At 40.5% G+C, this 19,668-nt stretch overlaps 1 protein-coding gene across 8 annotated transcripts in view; it reads right to left on the bottom strand.

Moving 5' to 3' along the window:
* The window catches only part of FAM13A (family with sequence similarity 13 member A), a 127,605-nt gene that overhangs the window by 102,951 nt on the left and 4,986 nt on the right, over nucleotides 1-19,668 (bottom strand). For 6 of the 8 annotated variants that reach the window (XM_027455806.3, XM_027455808.3, XM_027455807.3 and 3 more), the window contains exons 3-4: nucleotides 19,038-19,247; nucleotides 8,827-9,007 (exon numbers count right to left, since the gene is read on the bottom strand). In XM_027455806.3, the coding sequence (XP_027311607.3) occupies nucleotides 8,827-9,007; nucleotides 19,038-19,247 (391 nt within the window). Of the gene's footprint in view, nucleotides 1-943; nucleotides 1,073-3,826; nucleotides 3,896-8,826; nucleotides 9,008-19,037; nucleotides 19,248-19,668 lie in introns of those variants that run through there. The other 2 variants (XM_072037047.1, XM_027455811.3) reach the window with 2 other exon arrangements.

Genomic DNA, 19,668 nt, shown 5'->3' with positions numbered 1-19,668 from the left:
ACTGGTCCACATATTTTATAAAATTTCTTGTTTATTTTTTCCTTCAGTTGCTGCTATTAGACCTCCACTGTGGCAAGGATTATTATATTCTTCAAGCTATCCACGCTGACCTTTTCCTTGCAATAAATCTGCAGCTCAGCATAGTTAAGAAGTTTAGATTATAAGCATGCACCCAACTTGCATATTCATAGAAATTAAAACCCATCTGTTGTCACACTGTGTGCAAAAGTCCAACTGGACTTTTCTGAGACTGTATGTAAAAAATCTTCAGTTTTGCTTAGTCTGAAAAGCTATGAAATGTACAAGTTTCACTTCAGATCAATAGGAAAAAAAAAACACAGTTCTATGAGAAAATCCCATATAACGCTTCCATGATTCACATCCTTGTCCTTGGACACTTTCTCACGTTCTTTTGGAAACACCTTGTTAAAGCATTTCAACATAACTGTGTTCATAGCAATGGCTCCTTCATGTCTGATTTGCACGTTAATTAATTGTGCTGCCTATTGAGTTAAATGCACAATTTACTCTGGTCACAAAATGCTCAAAGGTTGGACGTGATCACCTTATAGCCATGTACAAACTACTTCAGTACAGGAATCACAAACAGTACAGCAGCAGTAGAACAACAGCTTCTACACCAAAAACACACTTTCCAGAAGGGAGACATAAACCTGGATTTCACATTCTGCACAGTGCCCTCCCATGCCTGCTCACCCATCCACCACAGCTTTGTACCACTCATGTCTTTGCAGACCAGTGCTCACTTGTTCTCTGTGTTCTTCCAGACCACTTTAAGTCAATGGTATGTCTACTTACATGCGGATGCTCAAGAAAATTAGTCTCAAGCTAGTTAAACCACTTCAAAGATCCACGTCACAACTCTTATTCAGAACTGAATTGACCTGAAGTCAAATTAGCTCAGTGTGAAAGAATTACTTACATTTCCTGCATTAGTTAAATGAATTTAGCTCGGGGACCCTGTAAGCAAGCTGTAACAGGCTAAATGTGTAGCGTACTTAGGAGAGATTGAATCTCCAGAATCCACTTGCCATCCAGAAAGAGACAGGCATCACCACAGGGTTCCGTCGCCAGTCACCATGCCTGAGAACCTTGCTTCAAGCAGAAACGAGAGCCGGGAGGACGTCTGATGTAATCACCTGCCTATAATGAGTTGGATTGAGATCACTGAACTGATTTCCCCAGGCAGCAACTGCTGACAGCTCCAAGTCACAGCTGAGAACCAGCGATCTCCAGGTGAAGTGGTGCATCTCGTTATGAATTCCCAGTGCTGCTCAACCCCACCCTGTCTAAGATGAAGAATGCACACTGCCATTTCCTTAAGTGTCTTTGCAGCCCTAGCCTGGGTGGAATGACAGCACCATAATCCTAACTTAAAACACAATGAGGGCTGTATGCTGTCTTGTCTGACTGCTACTTTTCCTGCTGGTACAGCACGGTTTATAAAGGAGCACCACAAAGTAAACTTACCAATCTTCTAGGGGATCCTAGAAGAAATAAAGGGTCTCAGAAGCCAGAGAACATTACAGTTTGTTTGTTTGGTTTTTTTTGGTTGTTGTTGTTTCTCCAGCCCTTGCGAAATATTTTCTTTAGTACCTCAGGTGCCCACAAGCCCCTCAACCAGCACAACTGAAGATTCTGAGAGTAGGGTTGCAGTAGTTTTAAGAGATTACAATGTCTGTCAGTCTGCTCTGTCCCTCCAGATAAATGTTACTGTGTCTGTAGCAGATGTGAGCTCAGGTCCACAGCTTAGCCCTGTACTTTAATCAGGTAAGGTAACAGCTGATGAAAGCAATTTGTCTTAACAGACTGGACTACAAACTGGTACAGCTGAAAACAGGCGGGTATTCGCATCTGCTGACTCTTCTGCAAGATCAGAGGCTAACAGGTGGCTAAAGACACGGCAACACTGAGTTGAGGGAGGTGTTCATTTCAGTGTGCATGAGTCATTTACAGGCTCTGCATCATTTACAAACTTACGTCTCACCAGTTCAAAGCAAATGCAAGGTCATATGTCACTACTGAGAATTTGCAGAAGTGTCCTCATTTCCGAGACAGTGGAAAATCCCACCAGGCACCTAACTAATTATCTTTTGCAATCTGTTCCAGATTACGGTCTGTAACATCAGATTTAGGAGCCTAAATCAACTCAGTAATTCCACCTCTGTCTACAATACTTGCAGGAAATGTGTAAAGCAAAATGCAGGTAGAGCAGGTAATGCAAAGCAGTTAAGAGTGATGCCGCTGCACAGACTTGATTATTGGCTTAATTCATGTTTAAAGCCTTTTGCTCCAGGAAGAGCTTCGTTTTTCATCAGGAAATTACAGTCACAATAGGCAGCTTGGAAGCTGCAGTAAAAGTAGGCCTTCTTTTCTCCAGACTAGACAACCGAAGTGTCCTCAGCCTTTCCTCATAGAATATGCTTTCCCAGACCTCTTACCAAGTTTGTTGCCTGAAAGATACTTGTCAGAGTTAACACATTTTGGATCAGACCCTAGTTGTGCCTCTAAATTCCTCCAGCACTTTCAGCTAGTTCAAATACTGATCTTCCTTTCCTAATCTACTGCTGGGTAACAAGTGCCAGTCTTAACAGCTGCCACATTCCACTGCAAAAACAAAGCTAAAACATGCAAGGTTTTCTATATAAAACTTGGAAAATTTTTGGATAGCCTTCAGGATGACAAGTTTCATCTAACTATATGCAACTACTGATACTAATTTGAGAATGCACCACCAATAACTAGAAATTTCCACTGATCTACTGGCGAGACAGGATGCTGCCTTTGACTGTCTCAATTTATAAAGAAATATGTTGTTTACTCCTTTATTTTGATTAAATATACCTTTCTGAAGGCTATATTTTGTACTACCATCACAGGTACACTAACTGTGCAACACTTTGTAACGGTACACAGCAAGAGAAGAAAGGTGCCCTGTTACGATGTCACACTTATGATTTTGTCAGCATTAGGAATGAAACTAATAGACATGCTGTCAATGTGAAAGGCCTGAATCATCCTTTCATACCTTTGTTTAAAAAGGAAGAAGAAATTCTCCCTAAGCTCTTAAATTAGGGTTATGAAGCAATCATAACAAAAAAAAAAAAAAAAAAAAGGAACAGATTTTATCCAATAACTCATAAAATAATCAAGTTCTTAGGTTATTAACTCACAAACACAGTGTAACAGACAAAACAATTTATTCTGTTAAAAACAGCTTCAGGGATCAAAGACCTCCTTCTTAGCCAAGAGTGGAAAATTACAAGTATGATAGTGAAGGGGACATGAAATAAGACAGGCAGCAAGTCTCAGCTGTAGCAACAATAATGATGAAATGGGAAGGGGAAACTGTTACCCGTTATTTAAAATAATGATGTGCTAAGCTTACATCTTCAGTGTCTCACAACAGCATGATCATAACATTCTTATCTTTTTTAAGGAGCTTGAGTTTTGTTGCAGTTTTGCAGAATACTAAGAATTTCTTGCTGGTTCTGATTTCCCTCACTAAACCAGAACAAAATTTCGGTTTTAGTCATAAGAGGACAGGGCAGAGTACATTCTATAGTCATGAATTTCTATTTATGAAACTCAAAAGAGGGTGGGGTTTTAGGTTCCAAAGTCAAATGAGTTCAAGCTATCATTTCATTGTACAATTTTTCAAAAACAAGCAAACAAAATATATGTAAAAATGTAAAGATGAGTGAAGATATATCACTACTAACTAAGCACTCAATTCAGAGATGCTAAAATTAATCCCTCATTAGCCTCACTCAACACAAAATTTTGATGAGTTATTTGGCTTTACCTGCCTGGCTTTCCTTTCAGTTCTACCGACAAGCAAATAAAATCCACCTTGCTGCAAGGTTCATGCCTGATCCACCATTACTCAATCACAGACACAGCTGCATCAGTGCTTTTAAACACAGAAAGAGGAATTCAGTGGTTTGCAGTAGTGGAAATTTGGCCTTATTCATCAGTGGATAAAGCCTTAATCAACAGCACGATGCAGAGCTTGATTTATTCTTACGCTTGCCCTTGGCATCACAGCTACATCACCTGCTTCTCCAAGCCAGCTCCCAGCTGAGAAACACTAAGGAACCTGTTTACATTGCAGTTTGTCCCCTAGTGGCACACGGGAGACTGGTGGCTCTGACCAATAACAATCAGACCTGTGCCAGGCTGGAAAGCTGTTTGTTGTGGAAAACACCTGCAAGAAGTACACGAAAAAGCCAGGTAGATGAAGAAAGCTCTTTTCTCAGATTTTCTCCTCACAAAAGAAGGTAGAAAAGAAGGTAAGTTTTCTGTCATCAAAGCAGAGTACCTTGTCCTATATTCCCACTGCCTCTAAAAGCAACACTGATGGATGCACTGTAGGCAGCACATTTTAGTTGAATCACTTGGAAGGAACATTCACTTTGCTGTTAGCTACCTTGGAGAAAGAAGCACCCCCAAAGCACAGCTGTTCCCTGCATTTTCCCTCTGCTGCAGTTCCAGAATCTGTGCTTTGTGCCCCTTCTTCCTTGCTAACCATGGCAAGGGGATTGGGAGGATAACCAAGCAGAAAAAAATGCTCTAACTCTGCAAGAAAGTGTTTAGGGGAAAGCCCCTCATCACTAAAGCTTCTTCTCCCTTTGGATCCCAAATCAACAAACCTCTCAGGCCTTTACATACTCATCCAGCTAGAACTGCTGGATAACAAACAGCATCATTTTAACCAGACACTTGCTTCTGCCAGCCTCTTTTGGGGTGATGGAGCAAACCTTCACAACACGCTTCATTTCTGTTAGAATGAAACACAGTTGTATTAGTGAGGGCTTAAATCACCCTCCCCAGATTAGCCTGGTAACAGAAAAGCCAACTATTTATGTTCCTCCGTGCTTGTTGTCTACCAAGGGCTGTATTTCTCTGTATACTTGACCTTTGGCTTCCATCACAGTAGGTCTGAACAAATCTGAATTGGAAGAAAACAATGCACTGAATCTCAAATCATCATATTTTCCTTGTTTGAACTGTTTGACCTTGCCCTTTATGTTTTGCCACATATCTTACACTGCACTTCATTACAAGGACTGCAAATAGTCATTTTTTCCCCTCTTCTATTCATTATAAATACAGAAAACACGAGATAACCTTTCATTAACCTTTAATTAGAAGAGAACCAGTTTGGTTTATCACACAGCAAGGACGCAGGAGCAGTAACGGATAAGATAAAAAGTAATAAGGGTTGAAAGTTTGGGAAATTAGAATAATCACTGAGACATGATATAGAGAAGTGGAATGAGATGAAGGGAATTAAAATGAAGTCTAAATGTCTGCAGAGGTGCTCAATAGGGAGATTTATTCACTTGTAAAACAGCTTCAGTTACCAAGTAGGAAATAGTATGTCCAAATAGTTAAAATGACACTAAAAAATACCTTGTAGAAAGCAATCTTTCACTATCAGCAGATAAGCTTTATTCTTTCTGACCCTGGGCATTAGCTACATAGACATTGATTTTAGATGTGTGAACTACTGACAGAAAAATATCAGGTCTTCCTACATTACCAGAGGAATTGCTGACAAGCTGGCTGCTAAGCCTTGTTTCCTTGTCCCAGCAAAACACCCCGTACACTGCTCTGAACAAAGAATGCAAAGTGAAAGGAATGTTTGCTTCAACCACCAGCTGATATTTGATTTCTGCAGCTAGTTTCTCTAGGAGCTGCCTGTAGTCAGGGGTAAGACTGCCCTTGCCAAGGCAGACTTCAGACAGCCTTGCTCTGGAGCTCTGAACTACATTCAGAAGATCTCTCTCTGGCTGACTGATTAACCAGCTGGCTAAGACCAATGCCAAAAGTTGGGTGCTGTGAGTTCTTTCTTCCTCCTGTCAAATCTTTGTTGAGTTGATCAGTTTCATCAACTTAAGAATGCATTCATTAACAGAGGGAAAAAAACAGTATTTCAACTGTTGCTCACAATGGTGTCTAGACCATTATCCTGAATTACTCTGAAAAGATAAGATCTGATGAAATCCACAGCTGGATTACCAGATAGTGAAGCTTAGTTTAAACAAAAATCTACATCCACTCACTCCGAAATATTCGTCTCTTGTAGAAATGCATTACCTATTTGTTAAGTGTCAAATCTTGTTTTCATTGCCTCTTTTGCTGCACAAGCATTTTGATGCATGTCACAGCTGCAGGGCTGGCTGCACACATATTCACAAGAGCTCTTGTATCTTCAGTGAACTCTGCCTTTCTCAATCCTCTGTGATGGAATGATTCTTCTCCTCCTATACCCAGATCCTATACCTTACAGAAACGGTTAAATCTTTCCTATGCTACCTTATGAGCAGAAATAAGTTGAAGAAACAATTATGGTGCTCTTAGGAAGTATGTTTTGGTTTAATCTTGGAAGGCCAATTGCATTTTCAAACTTCAACTCTCTGCATTCTATACCAAAAAGCATGCAGAGCTGATTTTCAAAACTTCCCTAAAATTATTCAAATGGCCACTTGGGAGTTTAAATCAGTGATTTAGACATCAGATTTAAGAACAAATAGACTATATGAGAAAAGCTAAGTCCACTAATACATTTAGACAGAAACTCCCAAACTTTAAAACCTCACCATGTAAATAACAGTGCCCACAGAAATATGATCTTTAAAAACTGGTTTGCTTCTTCTTGTCAGAAATCTGCAGTACTGTGTTTCGACTAACTCTCATACTTGTATATTCCTGTACATACTTTGGTCTTTTGAGTTTTCTTTCTTTTGGAGAGGAAGATTTTTTTTGCTTCATAATATGCTTTATGGTTTTCTACTAAGATAGTAAACGCTTTAATGTTTGTATCCTGATGCAATCACCTTCATCCTCTATAAGCAACTACCTTAAGAAGAGGTGGAGGTGTAGACAAAAGGACAAGGTTTGGTATGAATGTCTCACCTCTGCAGGTTCTCCCTCTTATCAATGGAAAAAGATGTGTTCCTTTAAAAAGAGAGCAAGCTGCATCTAGCTTAGGTACGTGGAATTAGCTCAGTATATTACAATCACAGAATTGGCAGGGATGGAAGAGACCTCTGAAGATCATCTAGTCCAACCCCCTGCCAAGCAGGATCACCTAGAGCACGCTGCACAGGATACAGCACATTGTGGAGAATGACAATGAACCTTCTGTTTTCTCCCTCTTTAAAGAAGCCTATTTCTGGAGGCTACGGAGGAAGCTTAGGGAGATAGTCTTGTTAGGCAATTAATCTAATCTAAGTCTCATTAGGCAATGCAGCATCATTCTTGAACAAATTTTTGCAAGGGTCAATACAAATCAGACATTTGCTACAAGGACCGTACTCCTCTTTTTTGCAGGTATCACACATCTTTCAAGACTGATGACCAAACTAAACTTCTTACGTGTCCCCCATGTCTTAGGTCTTGGATGCCAGCCAGCAGTTGTATTGCAGAAAAGGCCAGGGCAAAGATGGTAATGGCACGCTACCTCGTTGCAGTGACTCAACAGGAACAATCTTGTTCGAGGGCATTCTCACACTTGGAAGTAGCTCTTCCCAATATTGCTGCTAGACCCACTAGCACGTAGGCATGTTATCTTTATCAAAGGTGTAAGGAACTTAGCTCCATGAAAGAAACTAGTAGAACTAGTGAATATAGTTGAGAAGTCTCAAAAGGCCAATGGAACCTCATAAACTCCAGACCAGTTTCACAATATACCAGAATGAAAAAGAACCCAGAATCATCATCATCTTGAGATCAGACATCAGATCACAAGAGCAAATCTGTAGAGAGTACATAGTACCATCTAGAAATCATACAGCAGCTGACTGCTGCATGAGTCCTTTTTTCTCCCAGGTACCCTTTCTCAAATCTTTCTGCAGAGAAGCATCCACATTATTTGATGGCAAAGGAAGAATGCTGCACGAGCACAAGTCTCCTTGCTCTTATACAATCTGCTGTCAACACAGCAATAGAAAACTGACCAACTGTTTAGCAACACTGCAAAAGAAGACGGGAGAGCAACTCAACACCCTGTCATCGTTTTGGCTGGGACAGACTTCTTCGTACAAGCTCACACAATGCTGTGTTTTGGATTTTTTTCTTCAAATAGTGGTGATAATACACTGTTTTATCACCACTATTTTGTTGATGTTGTATTTTGATGTTTCTGGTTGTTGCAGAGAATTATTTGCATAGAGCCAAAGACTTTTTTGCTTCTTGTGCTGCCCTGCCAGAGGGGAAGTTAGCAGTGTGTGGGAATCTGGGAGGGGACACAGCCAGGACAGGTGATCCAGGCTGACCAAGGAGGTATTCCATACCATGCGACATACCATACTCAGCAATAAAAGCTGGGGTAAAGAAGGAAGAAGGGGGAGATGTCCAGAGTGGTGGTGTTTGTCTTCCCAAGAAACCATTATGTGTGACGAGGCCTGCTTTCTTGGATGAGCTTGAGTATCTGCCCGCTGATGGGAAGAAGTGAATGAATCGTTTTGCTTTGTTCGTGCACACAGCTTTTGCTTTACTTAGTAACCTGTCTTCATCTCACCCCGTGAATTCTCATGCTTTTACCTTTCCGATTTTCACCCCGTCCCATCTGGGAAGAGGGAGTGAGTGGCTGTGCAGCACTTAGCTGCCTACCGGGACTACACCACAATGCTCCCAATAAGCACAAACAATGCCTTAGTACTAAAAACTAATAAGAAGCCCCAGTCATTGCCCCTTATTGATCATTCTGACCAGTTAGGGTTCTCAGCTATATTTTCAGTCATTTGCTCTATAACGCTTTTTATCAAGGTAAGAGGAAAAGTAAAAGCCCCAACTTACTGAAAGCAATTTGGTCCAAACACAGTGGCAAGATTGCAGAGGTTCATCCTGTTCTCTACATGATGTTCAGCAACTTTTATCAGGAACTGGCACAGATACTTCAGCAGGCAGTAATGTGCTTCAGGCAGTTCTTTAAGGAGTTCTTTTAAGTTACTTTCCTTCTGTATGTCATTTCTAGCATCTAGGAAAAACAAAAAGAGAAAAAACATACACATGTATATATGTGTGTGTGTGGTTTTCTACACTGCTGCCAATTTACGTAATGGGTGAGCAAACAATGGGATATAAAACGTAGTCTCATTTCTGTTCTGAGATCAACCCCCTCAAATTTCCTCAGTGCACCTATACCTTCCTCCTGAGGCTTATTACAGCCACCACTGGCGCTGTTTCATGCCTACCTTTACAATGTACTGTTTTCTTCAGCAGAAGAAGCAGTGGATAAAGATAGCAGCATTAGAGCATGTTTATTCCCAACTTCGCACAATTACATTTCTGCATGTTATTATCTCTGCTTCCCAAGACCTATCTCTTTGTTTTTTAGTTTCCCTGCCCATGATAAACTTCGAAAAGAATAAAGCAAGAATGGTAAAAGAAGGGGGCTCCTGAAATGCAGTGTTGTTAGAATAACAATAGTGCAGTGCCTTCAGCAGGTACATTTTATGAAAAGCTCAATTTTGTACTGTTTTGACACAATGACACACATACTATGACAACTCACAATGACAACTCCATACTAAGTCTTTGATAAGGAGACTTGCTTAAGGAAAAAAGGGTGTTTAGGGAACTGTTACATTCCATAAGGAGCCCAGATTTGGCCTAATGTTAGAGAATAGCCTTGTAATACTGTACAATCTTCTAGAATTTAAGTATGGATAAAAGCCTGACATTAATCAGTTCAGTATGGGAAAGCAGGACTAAAGCCAACTTCCTTTCATGCTGTACTCTTTTTTCTTAAAAAAAAAAAAAGAAGCAAAAATTGCATTAACTTCAGAGATGCTGTGCTTATACAGACTCAAGCAGTGAACACAAGCTTGGCCTCACACACAGTTTCTACTTCATTTTGTTTTGCTTCTGGAATTGAACTGAAAAACCACAAAATTTTTTGCTCCCTTTCTCCACATGATTGCTCCCCTTCACCACTTTCCAAAAAGCAATTTGTACCAACCAAAATGTTAGTTTTGCATTTTGTTAAAGTAAAATTTTGAAAAAAAATCATAATTCCCCTTCCTTTATGTCAAAACATGCCTTAACACTTGTAAGCACTCATTTCTACTCTCGTCCAAAACACAATTTTATTGTAACTCTCATATACAGTTATTGGGTTTTTGTACAACCACACTTTTAGACAGAACTCAGGCACTAAATGTTTTCCTTACCAATCTAATTACAAGCAGAGTCCATTAGCAGGAGTGCATTTCTAACAGTTTTATTGTTATGATCAGCCTTATGAGTTGATGGTTTCAGGGTTGTAAAGCTGTCATGTAATTGTTTTTTTCTTAGAGAAGGACACGAAGGTTTATTGCTTGACAAAGCCAAAGTGACCTTACATTAAGTTCTTACCCTCTGTGTTCTCTGCAAAAGACTGCCTTGTCCCAAAGTAGCTGCTGGCTTATCATGGGAATAAAGACATCCTGTCCATTCTTAGGGTAACAAAGAATTTTTTCCTTCAGAGGACGTTACGATCCTCAGCAAGTAGTTTTACCCAGCACTCAGTCAAAACCAAACTGGCCACAAAAATGAAACTGTCTGGTAGGCTAGACTCAACAGGTAGTGGTCAGTGGCCCAAAGCCTACTTGGAGCCATTAATGAGCAGAGTGCCCCAGGGGTCACTACTGGGTCCAGCCCTGTTTAACATCTTCATCAACGATCTGGATGATGAGGTAGAGTGCACCCTCAGTAAATTTGAGGATCGCATGAAACTGGGAGGAGTGGCTGACTCACCAGAAGAGAGGGCACCTTGACGGGCTGGACAGGTAGGCGGACAAAAACCTTGTGAAGTTCAACAAGGAGAAGTGCAGTGTCCTGAACCTGGGAAGGAACAACTCTAGGCACCAGTATATGCTGGGGACCACCCAGCTATAAAGCGGCTCTGCAGAAATGTATACACCACGTTGAACACGAGTCGGCAGCATGCCCTCACTGTTAAGAAGGCCAATAGTATTCTTAGCTGTATTATGCAAAAGTATCACCAGAAGGTCAAGATAGGTGATCCTTTCCCTTTACTCAGCACTGGTGAGGCTACACCTGGAGTGCTGTGTCCAGCTCTGGGCCCCCCAGTACAAGAGACATATGGACATACTGGAAAAAGTCCAACGGAGGGCCACCAGGATGATCAAGGGACTAGAGCACTTCTCCTATGACAAAAGGCTGAGAGCATTAGGACTGTACAGCCTGGAGAAAAGGAGGCTCAAGGAGGAGCCTCCTCATGTGTATAAATACCTGAAGGGAAGATGCAATGAAGACAGAGCCATATTTTCAGTGCTTCCAGGTGATGGGACAAGAGGCAATTGACACAAATAGGAACACAAGAGGTTCTGCCTGGACATCAGGAAGCACTTGTGCTGTGCAGATGACAGTGTGCTGGAACAGGTTGCTGAGAGAGTTTTTAGTCTCTCTCCTTGGAGATCTTCAACAGCCACCTGGACTTGGTCCGGGGCAACCTGATTCAGGTGTTCCTGCCTGAGCAGAGGGTCGGACAAGATGGCCTCCAGAGGTCCCTTCCCATCTCAGCCATTCTGTGAAAAATTCTAAATCTTCAAGACTTGTCTATAGTCAATAATATGCAATAAACAAGGCTGGGTCTGAAACTGTTCAGCAACTAGCTGCTGCCTGTTGTACATCCTCCTGGTTCCACACAGAGAAGACTGGCAGGAAAATATCCCATGCCTTGCATTGCCAAAACAAAGACTTTGAAGGAAAGGACATTTTACACTGTCCCAACATTTTTGCTTTGAAAAGGCTGTGAACATAGTGCAAGGCATGTATAAGCATGCTTCACAATTTTCATCCTCATTTTTACTTTTGATTTCCCAGAAATATTCCAGGGCTGGATTGCACAGTATTCTAGGTATAGCATCCTTTAGAAAGAGGTTAGCTGTGTAAATTACCAATCTGTATAAAAATATCTGAAAGTGATCCCAAAAATTCATGATTTCTCTTTTACAACCAGATATTTTTGTGGCTAATAAACAGGACTTACCGTGCATATCATTTGGGAAGCAAATTAATTTCTGTATGTATGTACTTATCACTTCATAGAGGCATTTCCGAGATTTCATCTGCTACTACGCTTCAGTTTCCTGCCTTACATGACATGCAGTAAAAGGCGAGAAAAGCCTTTGGAAGTTTTATACTCACAGAATGCTAATTTTTATCTCTCTGTTTTGATACCGCATACTTAATAAGAATTACTTCATGAGAGCAGGCCAAAGTTTAAAATGCCAGTTAAATTATAGGACCAGACATTTCAACTAAGTGATTAACTATATTCTTTTCTGCTGCAGCTAAGAAATTATCTCCATCAAAGAATGCAAGTATCAAATATGCATGAAGGAAATATGCAAAAATCTCACTTGCTTACTTATGGCAAGTGTTTCTTTGAAAAATATTTTGAGATATATAGAAAAAAAAATATCATGACTTCATTACAATGAATCAGCTTGGTAAGAGTAGGAAATCTGACTTATTTTTATTTCTGCAGCAAAATTTCACAATGCCTCTAGAAGTCTATGTTAAATTGAATAACAATAAGGAATTTAATGGATTTGTATTTTCACTGATAAACCGGAATGGACAGTCCCTGACTTGATTACTAATTATCTTTTCATGAAGCTCAAAGAAAACCAAAACAAAACTAATTTCCCCATAGAGAGAACACTGAATTTCACCTTGTAACATACTTCTGTTTGAATAACAAAACAACTGCACAGTGTTTTTTTTTTTTTTTTTTTTTTTTTTTTTTTTTTTTTTAACTATAAATTGTTTGCAGTTATGATAAGGAATGGCAAAGCCCCCACTCAGGAAAAACAAACAAACAAAAAAAACATCTCCTACTACCATCTCCCCATCACCTAATTAGGGAATGCCCCTGAGAACTAATTGCCTCTCTGAACCTCCCACTGGGGCATTTGATTGACAGGTGCTTTTCCATTTACTGAAGGATTTTCCATCCTTTTAAAACCAGAAAGATGCTAATAACCTCCACAAAATATTTTGAAGACAGATTTGCCCTGACTACACAGAAAGCTAGTGGCCTCATGATACCAACTGTATTTAGTGGGTCTGATGTCCCTGGTCATTAAACACGATTTAGTACGTGGTGTGGACCGGAGATGCTTATTTCTGGACACAACAAAACCTTTGTTCCCTCCTCAGTACTATCTTAGTATCAGGTGTGTTCTGCTTTCACTTCTGTCCTTTTAGAAACACAGACAGATATCAGACCATAAGACCTTCAGAAACTACACTAATTGCATGTCACAGAACCACTGAACAGCAGGAGACAGAAAACCCATTCACTGAGCCATGAAATTCTTTGCCCTGCTGAAAGGGGAACAAGAAAATCTCTCTCTATCTCCCCCTTTTCCAGTGAAAAGGCAAGGGAAGGATATTGAACCTTCCTCCCAATGCAATTCAAAAATCAACAAATTTGTTAATTATCCTGCTGCTGAGACTCGAGCTTTATTTCTAAAAGCTACTAATTACCCTTATACTGAATTCAGAGAGTAACGTGCACGTACAGTGTAACATGCACTTTGCACATTTTGCAGGACGAATGGAACTTGGCTGTCCATGACCACAAGATTTCAAATAAAACAGTTTTTCAACTTACTGGAGAGCCCAAATATTTGTGAGTCATGACAGATGATTTCCTGTAGTGCTCTTTCTTCTTTTTTCCACCTGCTAGACAATATTCCAATTTGTCTCAAAATCAATCATAAAAGTTTACTCAGCTGGTAGTGACCATCAGAGAAACATTAAGGTACCAGAGCTGTTTACACTACCATACAGACAAGCATCAAGTGTATCAAAGCCCTAAGCTTATGTAGTTGCCTAATTTTGCAAGGTACAAGATGTCCTGTGGAAGTAAGACTACCAAGAGCAGTCTTACTTATTAAATTAGATTACAGAGTGCAGCATGAAGCTAAGCATATGCTGCAGTGCCTTGAGATGAGACAAATGAGCTTGTCAATAATAGAAACAGCAGAGCGCCAGACTTTCAAAGGCAATTCAGAAACCTATATTTAAATCATATTCAATATTATAACTATGCATTTAAATCACATAGAAATACCCCCAGCTACCAAAACACTTGTTATTTTCAAGCACAGTACTTTCCCTGGCATATCGAGCTTTTGCTAGGGACTCGCTGCTGAGGGGCAGAAGTCAAGGAGGCAACTGAAAACAGCAGGCACTCTCTAAAAATGTTAATTACCTAGAAACAGGAGCCTCAACAGTGTAGGAGGCACAGACAAGTTTGCAAGCGTGTTTTCAGTCTTGCTTAATTTCAGTATACACCCACAGATCACAAGAGGGACATAGGATGAACCATTGGAAAATATTTCTGTACATATTGAATTTCTTTGACACACTCCTGGCACGATCTAGCTCTCCAATCAATCCCTCTTCATGCTACTCCTTCTCCTTACAGAGCATGCTGTCTGAACATCACCAAAGGTACAGATGCCAGCAGACAGGTGCGTGTAACTTGTTCATTGCCCAAATGGTCTGACCCCAAACAACTCCAGCCTACAAGCACTGAAACTCTATCAGCATGGCGCCGTGCCCTAGCTAATTACCTCTGCTGTGAGGCAAGGAAGAGAGTCCAGGGCTCAGCGTCATGTTATCACGTCTGCATAGCTTTCAGCTGCCTTGCATACTACCAGCCTGGAGGGCAGACAGAAGAGCTTGCATCTGTCTGTAGCTATCAACGTGCCTCTAGAAGTCAATCTCTGGCACAGAGGCAGCAGGCTGTACACTGCAGTCGCCACTACACTGTGTTTGCTAGGCTAGGCTGCTGAAGGAATCAAAGTGTTTCTTTCTTCCTCCACAATCACCAGGAAGTGGGACTCCAGCCTCTGCCAGGAAGTGATCTGCTTCAGACAAGGCTCTGCCCCAGACGAAAAAATAAAAAAATAAAATCACACCTTGCTGCCATCAGAAGCAGAAATGCAGAAAGTCCTTGCCATGAGAAGGTTGTCATCACAATTCAACTTGAGACCCTTTGCTCTCTGTCATTAAAGCACTTCACAGAGCTGTATTTACCCTCCGTCACTATACTGGGAACAGTTGTCCTGTTACTTCTTTTGCAGCTCTGCTGAGTGTTGCCATCTGCACAAGAAAGCTGGTTCCAAATGTTTTCAGTGTACAGCAAGCCTCTTCAGCACGTAGAAAACAGAAGTGTCATGAGTCGTTCCAAACCAGAATAGCATCAAAATGACAATAAAAGCTAACAGGGAAAGGTTAAAGACATGCCAGTATAGCCTGGAGAGCCACAGACAATTAGTGAATCTGATTTATTCCAGTTATTGCAGTTACAGTGGTTAAAGAGTCATCTCTCATTTGTTCATTTTCACACCCACTATTCAGGTTGAAGTTTGACCTCTAAAATCCCCCAACACAATCTGTATTTTTGATCCTGCCTGTTCATGTAGCTCAAGCAGCTGATGGCTACCAAGTGTTCCCTAAAATGACTCGTTGATCCAGGAGGGAGCTCATCCTTCCCTTCCACCACCTCCCATCCTTCTCCCTGAGCTTTCAGAGCTGTTCACTAGCACTGCACAAAACCTTGTCAGCTGTAACAGTTTGTGAGGGGAGGGGTGTGAGAGACAGAACTCTCATCTAGCTGCTACATACTGAAAAATGCAAATTTTTCAGTGATCAAATAGCATTCAACTTAATTAGACTCAGTGCCAAAGGAAGACAGGAGCCTACATTTCACTGTGCCCCTTCTGGAGAAGGAATGCAACAAAGAAGAAAAAGAAAAAAAATCACATAATGGAAAAACTTTCTGCATGCTAAAAAGGATAACAGCAATCTGCCTTGCTAAAAGCAAGTGACCTGTGAAAGGGGTAAGAGCTGTGCATACAGAGCTTGTTCTCAGTATGTACAAATGTCTTAAGAGCCAGTGATTGGGTTAAAAAAGTTAAGAAATGAAAAGCCAGAAGGAATAAACAAGCTCAAACGGATCTCTGTACAGGAGCTACTGATTACTTCCAAATGAGGTTTCTGAAAGAAGTATCTTTCAGTCATCCTGTTCTCCAGCAAAACTGCAGACACAGAGCAGATTGTAGTGGACATTTTTGACCCCAGGACCCCCTGCAAAAAGCAATGTTCATATTTGTCAGGCATTCTGAGAAGACCAGTCAACACAAAGATCACTACCAGTGTGTCTCTATCCTGTACTTGCTACACATCTCCGACAACACCATTTACAGATGGAGGCCCTTTTCAACTCCCACTGCCACTGCCCTTCTCCAAGGGTAGAGAGGAAAGGTCAGGATGCAGCAGACTGCCCATAGGATACGCTACGTGATGTTTTCTGGAACTGCATAGTCTTGGAATTCCTCTGAATATTTATATAATCAGCACTGCGTCAGGATTTAGCGGCAGCATGCACATTTCACACCGCTGTTGCACAGGCTTCTGATAGCATGCCAAACCAGCTGTGTGGACTTCCTGAACTACCAACGTATCACATTGCTCTTTTCCAATAGAGGGCAGATCATTTACTCTTTGGTTTGGTAATGTGGACTATACCCTGCTTTAAAAAGGATTACAATCTCAGGTAGGATTTTCAGTCCAGCTATTTTTAACTGGGGGGGATCACTCCCTAACATTTTTTATATGACGGAAAGTAACTGTGTATTATTCTCAGGCCCCACTTTTAGCTGATTTAAAAGATTCTGATACCAATCGCTGAAAATATTCCAAAGGAATTCTAAACTGATTACAAAACAAAACAAAACAAAACAAAAACAGAAAACAAAACAGAACAAAAAACAACGACACAAAACACATTTCCCATGCAAAGCTTCAACAGAGGGGAATACAGAGGTTGTAACAGAGCTTGTAACTGCCTTCATTGTAGATATAGAGTGAAGTGGCTCCAGATTCAAAGGTATTTTTTAATAACCTGTTGGCTCAGAAACACCTTGACCTACTTTCTTCATAGTTTACAAAAAGAACACCCAGGCATGCTTGCTGTTGGTACCATTTTGCAACAAATACCCTTGCACATACTTTGATAAGTGAATAGATAATTCCTCCAATCCTGCACAGTTGGTTGATCATTTAACTGTAAACACAGGCCCATCGACCACTGCAACTAATCTGAACCCTATGAAAGTAATCAGTGCCCTTCAGAGCAATTTATGATACATTTTCCAGTGCATGAAAAAAAACAGCAATTCAGTTTTCTGCAAACTTCACCAAAACCTTCCCCTTGCCATAACAGCTAACCCTAATAAAAATATAATGGAACTAGAACTAGAGGTTATTGTACAATACATGCAAACTTAACTGTAAAGGTACATCACAGCTAAACAGACTTCTGGAGAACCGGATTTGTGATTTACACCAGTAACTTTTACTTGAAACAGCAAGTCTGCTAAGTATGGATATGTATCTCATTTCCATAGAAATCACTGGGGAATTTTGTATTTCCTGTGGGAAGCAAGAATGAATGAGACTTTCCACAAACAGCACAGTTCACAAAGTACATCAATAGTTTCTGGCGCAATACAGTGATATGACCTTTGTGGGGATAGGGATGCAGAACAGGGAACGTGCAACTTATACAAAATTTCCACTTAAAGTGATTTAAGCGAAGGAACATAATTAAATGCATCTCATGAGTCAGACATGGTTAAATCTGAGAGATCCAAAAGGAAGCACAGCTATGACCAAAAAATAAAAATAAAAAAGGGACTTTCTAAAACAACAACACCTTCCTACCCAGCACTTCCTGAACCCTGTCCTTGGGCCCCAGACAACTTTACTAAATAATATTTTACAGAGAAGGGTATTTTACCCAGCCCACATGCAATCTGATTATTACTTTATTGACTGCACTTAGGGAAAGGCAGAGTTCTTCTCCAGCATACCCTTAAGAGTCTATAGAGCCACAGACAGGAAAGGAAGACGTGGTTGTGTTCTCCCTGCTCCAGGCAATAACTAAACGTATCTCTACTGCAGGCCAAAAAAAGTGGGAGGGAAACCTGAGGACAACAGTATGAAAACTTTGCACTGTCTTCCACTGGGGATCTATTCAGAGGATGTTCCTCCACATCATTCTTCCTCTACATTTCTCCTAATTGCCTGCTTTACTGGAAAGAGTGTATCTCGAGTAACATGTACCCACTCACTTCTCAGCTTCTTAGGAAGATGGCAAGAAGAGGCATCAACTGCCTGCAGCAAAAGAACTCCCACTGACCCAGATGGTCCAGGAACAGGGCCAACCACCGTCTAGTCTGCATAACAATATGAACTAATACCGATGGATTAGATCAACAAATCATTTAGGCAAACAGTCGTGCAAGTTTCAACTTTCTAAGGCTGAAATGATGTTCTTCCTTACAGATTATCTACTACTTAAAGGTTAAAAAATAAATAAATCTTCCAGGTTCTGTGCTATGATTGGTAAAGTTAAAGTCTGTTGTTACTTGCTTGTTTGTAAATAAGTAACTGTCTTGTTTCTGGTGGTCAATCACATCACTTAGTGAGAAGTGGAAATTTAGACAATATATGATTTGGGTCTCAATGGATAATAAATGTGATTGCAGATGAGGTTGTTATAAAATTTCAGAGTCCATTAGAATGAAATTCCAAGTAATCACTCTAGCAAAACGGAAGCAAACCTGTGTCCTAGAGAGACTGCAGTTATTGTCTTCAAGCTTGCTCTAACAAACCAATTGATAATTTCACTTTATATTTTGCAGATATAACAGGACTGGAAAAGCACAAATAGTCCAGATTTTACCAAATATGCAATAAACAGTTTTCTCTCTCTTCTAACGCCATTGTGATTTCTGCCAAGACTCAGAATTGCACATCTGGGAGATGCCTGGGAGCAGATGATTAAAGCTAAAGTCAAAGGAAATACAGAACAAAGTATGTAAGCTAAGAAACAGAGAATATTGCTTATGTTGTCTGCACAAAATTCTCCCGAAAGAAAGCACACTGAAGGATGGAAATTTTTACCTCTCACTTACCCTGGTAAAGCTGAATGAACTTGGGCTGTAAGGCAGAGCTGATAATCCCATCTGGCAACTCTCTCAAAAATAATTTCAGAAGACTGGCTGCCGAGTACACATCGCCATCTTTAACTAGCTCCACCTCTTCTCCACGCTCGTATTGCAGACGCAACTGTTCCACCATTTTCATGCTGCCGTTTACCCTGAAGAGACCTTCTTGAGCCATACCTATAATTATGTATTACACGTGAGGATGGTCTGAACTAAGATACTACTGACATAATAAAACAGATATTCCATTGTGAATGATACACTACCATCAATACAAAGGAGGACAATTAGTACTATGCAGTTTAAAAAGATCTTATTTTTCCCCTGGAAACTCCAATGGTCAAGTATTGGGTTATGATAACTTAATAAATACTGCTGACTAGATCTTGAGGCCTGGGATACTCTATGAAAACCCACAACACCCTTTGGCATTGCTGTAACATGCAAATATCTCACACCATGCAGAAATCAATTGAGATGGCTGCATTTTGCATCAGTACACTTCAACTGAGAAGAATCCAGGTTCTACAAACCTTTCAAAATTGTTTCACAGCAGCAGTAACTCTATAATAAGCACCACAGCTTCACAATAGCAGAA

The sequence above is a fragment of the Anas platyrhynchos genome, chromosome 4 (assembly GCF_047663525.1).
Source record: "Anas platyrhynchos isolate ZD024472 breed Pekin duck chromosome 4, IASCAAS_PekinDuck_T2T, whole genome shotgun sequence".
Lineage (NCBI taxonomy): Eukaryota > Metazoa > Chordata > Aves > Anseriformes > Anatidae > Anas > Anas platyrhynchos.
The sequence above is the reverse complement of the archived record's forward strand: the minus strand, read 5'-3'. Positions and strand labels throughout refer to the sequence as shown.